Here is a 4,994-nt window from a genome sequence, read left to right on the forward strand (position 1 = left end):
CTGTTCCTTTGAGTGGGCTGTGCACACCAGGACACAGAGGACTCCAGCAACACTCACTGAGCATTTGATCCCATCTCCAGATCATGGCTGTCAGGMTGTCCAAGTCTGCATTTCTTGGAGAGCAGTGGCCCATTTCAAACAAAGCAACCAGGACACTCTCAGCTTTGGAAAGAAAAATACATTATTTTCATGATTGATTTAATTGCTAAAAGAGCTGCAGGGCATGTGGCAGCCTTTCAGGGGAGTCAGGGAGCAGTTGGGCAAGTAGGGCCAGTGTCCCTCATCCATCCTCACCAGTGCCAGGCCAGAAAGCCCAGCCCTGGTGGTCCCACTACATCTCCCCCTGCCAGCCCCTCTTTTGCTTTGTGTAGGGAAGCAGTTGGGAACGGGTGAGTTGCTAGCACTGCAGATTCATTCATGGACTTGGACAATCCCTGCACAGAAATAAAGGTGCTGCTCAGGCCAGGAAAGACTGGAACCCTGGACAAGGCTGCCTGTGAAGGTATGGCCACCCCACTRCTGCTCTACACCAGCTCCTGGCAGGGACAGAGCTGGCATCGCTGGGAGCATGGACCAGCATTTTGCCATGTTTCCTGCTGGAAACAAATCCTCCTSTCCTGAGGGCATCCGTGTCACTGCCTGGGCAGAGGGTGAGGGCATGGCTGCAGTGCAGCATTCAAGGGCCATCATGTTCTTCACAAGCATCATTAACTCACTGGTAATCAATTAACTCAGCCTGTACAACATCAGCATCTTCATCAGCTGACGTTATCACTTTTATGACTCTGTACCAGTCACATTAACAGTGAATCTCAGGGGAATTCTGTTGTGTTCTGATGTTTCAAGACAGCCCCTTCGGGGCTCCTGGACCCACTGGACTGACCCGTGCCTGGCAGACGTGACTTTGGAAGTACAAATATTTTCCGGGTCGCTAGTCGAGCTCTCAGGAACATAGGACTGAAAAGCCCGGAGAGAACCACACACCCCGGGTCTCCCGCCCTCTCCTGTCACAGCCCCCGCAGCCGCCATGATGAGGCCCCAACCCCGGTCACTGGGCGGCAGGCGGTTCCTCATTGGCCAGCGGCGCTGCCAATCAAGCAATGGGCGCCGCTGACAGGCGGGGCCTGAACGGGGGCGGGGCCAACGCAGCTCGCTGTGAACCGCCGGAAAGGCCCCGCCCCTCGGGTCGCCTGGCAACGAGAGGCACCGGCGGCGGGATCGGGATCGGGATCGGAATCGGGATCGGGATCGGGATCGGGATCGGGATCGGGATCAGGACCGGGAACGAGAGCGGGACCGGCATCAGAACTAACTGCGCTGCCGGGGCTGTCATGCCCCAGTAACCGACTCCATAGACACCCCGTCCCACCCCCGGGATGCTCCGGGGCCGCTTATCCCACAGGTCCCTCGGATCGTCCCACCCCGGCCCCCCGAGCCGCCCGCCCCTCACGCGGGGATCCTCCCCACGGGCAATCACCCYCCCGGCCTCTCACTGACCCCCAGTCCCTGGGTCCTACTGCTGTCCCAAACCCACACGGAGGGGACACTTCATTCCCTGTCCGCGCTCCCCCCTCCAGCTGCCCCCTGTCTCCTCCCTGCCTCCTCCCTGCTTCCTCCTCTTGCCCCCGTCCCTGCCAGCCCTGCCAGATCCCCTCTCCCTCTCGCATCCCATCCCTCTGGCAGTGCCAGGCTTGGAAGGGTAGTGGTTTCCCATAGAAGTTTTTCACTGGGAACCCTGCCCTTCCCACCGAGGTGGCCCCAGGATCCTTCAAGCCCCTCTCCACACCCTTCTGGGGACTGCAGAGCTGCAGTTTGTGCTGCTCCACCTCAGCTCTTCTCTACTCAGAAGTTGTTGGGAGCTTTTTCCCTACCACCCTTCAAAGCCAAGAATCCATCGCCCCCTTCCCACAGGTGTCTGACAACCGTTTTGGGTCAGAGAAGCTCTAATCCATGACCCTATGTTCTGATCCCCATGTTCTGATCCCACGCTCAGACCCAGAGACAACTCCAGTGTAGTCTGGAATGCTCATATTTTCCCAAATTACATTGTTTCTCTAATGCTGTCACCGTGTTTTCGTTTTGGAGAGAAAATACAAGCAGGGAAATTAGGAGACAGCAGCAGCACAGGGACTTTGATTTTCTTCTGGACCCTCATCTTGTGAAGAGCTGCTGTGTCTTTTCTARACCTCAAACTACTCAGCCCACAGGTGTTTAACTGAATCCATCGCAAGAGGGGATCCAGCTGCATTCCAAGAATCCTTGTGAAGTAAAGAGCTGYGATGAAGAGCATGGCAACTCCAGGGAAGGCAGGGGTCCCATTAGGTATCATGAAGTGGTTAGATCCATGCCAGTTAAAGCCTGACTGCACAGAGACAGAAAGAATCCTAACTGTCCTGGATGAGACCATCGCCAAGTTGGAGATCACCAGGTTGATCCCACGGGTTATTCACTCCCTGGAGAGGTTTTCAAGGATGCTGGGACCTGAAATCACGAGAAGCCTTGTGGAGCATCAAAAGCTCTCAATGGAAATCCAGCACTTGCTCACCAGCCCGGGGGATGAGGAGAGCAGGAAAGCTGTGGAACAACACCTGAAATGTTCCATGAGAAACATTCTGAGGCTCATCCTGGCCAACCCTTTGCTTTACCATGGACTGAAATATGAAGTTTGGGTGAGACAGTCAGCAGCTGATGTGTTTATCAAAGCGTTTATGGAGTTCCGGGATCTCACGCTTGAGAGGCTTCTGACCAGTCCTGATGAAGAGAAGCAAAAGGTTCAATTCATGAAAGAGACGACCCTCCAGCTTAATAAAAACATGGGAACGATCTCAGCTCTACAGGCAGAGCTGACAGAAGCCATCCAGACTCGAGATGAAGAGGTATGATCTTGTGGGAATGTGTTTTCTGACAAAATGTTACTGGAGCAAAACTTTGGGAACTAAGACTGATCCCTTTATTGCAGTTCCTAAAGAGCAGGTTCCAGAAATAATTTCAAAAGCAGATCGTAAACTTAAAGATGCTGTTTCTATTGTAAAGTAATGAAAAATGCTTATTGCATGTTTTTTTTTTTTTTAATTTGAATTTGTCATGTTTTGAACTTGTTGTCACTAGCCAACTAAAACAATGTAAATGCACGAGTTCCAGAGGAGTGGCAGCACAAACTGCTGTGGTGGTATCCTGGCAGGGTGACAGTGCCAGCTGCTTCACTCCCTGCTGCTGAAAGAATGAAAAGTCATTACAGGGAGAGATCRCTCTGATTAAAATCCATTTTTAATATCTAGTCTGTCTTCACTCTTGCTTAAAACCAACATTTCTGTGACTCCYGACTCTTAACAGCTGCCATGGAGCATTTGTGATTAATCAGTGATTATATGAATTACATGAATCTTTAATTTTATCTGCAGCTAAGGTGCAGATAATTGACTGGGCACTTCCCAGGCACTTACCCAGCCTGTGGCTGTGCTAACATCCAAGCCCAGAGCTCCTGACAACAATCCTTTGTTTTCTACCTGTGCTTCTCTTTCTCCTCCCTGCAGTAAGGCTGGCCTGAGAAGGTTTTGTCCTGTGCTTGCTCCACTGGATGGTTCTGGCAGAACCAAGGGCCTGCCTTCTCTCTGCTCCTTGGAGTTCCAGGAATCGAGACACTTGAGATTTTTATGTGCAATTTGGCAGCTTGTCCAGRACACAGTGAATAAAACTGTTTCACTGATCCCAGCTGGGGATTTCCTCACTGAGCCGTGTCCCCCAGTCATTCAGAGCATGATCCAGCCCTTGAGAGAACCACGGGACTGCCCCAGGGACTCTGGTTTGGCTGCTCCTCAGGTGGCAGTGCCAGTGGGGCTCAGAGTGGTTTGTTCACTCTGTACCTTTGCTAACAGGAGCTGGGGGAAGGTTTCCAAAGCTCCTGTGTAAATCTAACTCTTCCCTCGGTGGCAATGGCAGGTCCTTGGTGCTACCTGAGCAGGCACCTGAGGGTCCCTTCTTGGATCTCCTCCACCTTTGCAAGGGTTTTTTCGGCCCACCTGACACTTCAGTGGCATTTTCCAGGGGTATTCCTCTTGTTTTCTGGCCTAGGTTAACAAGAAGGACAAAATTATTGAAAACCTCAAAATCAGCATGGAAAATCTGTCCAAGGAATGCGAGGCTGAAATCCAGCAGATCATGAAGGAGGGGGAAAAGCAGAGAAAACTGGATGAGGAAGCCTCCCAGATCAGGTGTGCCAAGCTGGAGGAGGATGTCCTGCGCCTCAGAGCAAAGCTCAAAGCAGTGGTGCTGGAGCATCGAGCCTCAGAGCTGGTTCTCAGGAAGGTAAAACAGAGGAGGGTTCTGGGACAGGAGGTTTAAGACTGCTTGCAGAGCTGTCAGCTCTAGCTGCTGCCTGCTGCAGGGAGTTCCTTAGTCCCTGCTCATTGCTGGCAGGATGCACATGGTGTTTGTCAGAGCACACCCGTCCTGTCCTCATGCTCTGCTGATTCCAGTGGAAAGCAGCCCTGCAGCGACAGCAGGGATGGAGCCTGACACAGGTCCTGCTCCTGCTGGCTGCCTCGGCTCTGGGAACACCTTTACACCGTGCTGTGTCACTGGGCAGAGCTCAGGGCAACAAGGCTGGAGCAGGACAGGTGAGGGATAGTGAGAAACCAGGGATCTGCAGTAGGGAGAGCAGRGCAATGCAATATTGGCTTCGTAGAAAGGGCTGATTTAGGGTTCAAGGTGGAATGGGGCTGATGCTGAGGGCTCAGCAGATCCTGCACTACCCAGCACTTGGCAGAAACCAATGAATMAAGTTGGGCTGAATGAGGGGGAAATGTGACTTCCTAGAGTCATCCCAGAATGGTTTGCATGGGAGTGACCCTTAAAGCCAACCAGTGACACACCCAGCCATRGGCAGGGACCTTCCACTACCCTAGGGTTCTTCAAGCCCAGTTCAGCCTGGCCTTGGACACTGCCAGGGATCCAGGGGCAGCCACAGCTTCTCTGGGCACCCTGTGCCAGGGCCT

General features: G+C 52.9%; 1 protein-coding gene across 1 annotated transcript in view; it reads left to right on the forward strand.

Moving 5' to 3' along the window:
* Nucleotides 1-1,027: 1,027 nt before the first annotated feature.
* IQCD (IQ motif containing D) overlaps nucleotides 1,028-4,994 on the forward strand; it is a 7,037-nt gene continuing 3,070 nt past the window's right edge. The window contains exons 1-2 of the mRNA XM_057383928.1: nucleotides 1,028-2,876; nucleotides 4,072-4,305. Coding sequence (XP_057239911.1) covers nucleotides 2,280-2,876; nucleotides 4,072-4,305 — 831 coding nt within the window. The 5' untranslated portion in view covers nucleotides 1,028-2,279. The remainder of the gene's footprint in view (nucleotides 2,877-4,071; nucleotides 4,306-4,994) is intronic.

The sequence above is a fragment of the Malurus melanocephalus genome, unplaced genomic scaffold, assembly GCF_030028575.1.
Source record: "Malurus melanocephalus ecotype Western Australia unplaced genomic scaffold, MMel_1.1 scaffold_669, whole genome shotgun sequence".
In the NCBI taxonomy this organism is placed as follows: domain Eukaryota; kingdom Metazoa; phylum Chordata; class Aves; order Passeriformes; family Maluridae; genus Malurus; species Malurus melanocephalus.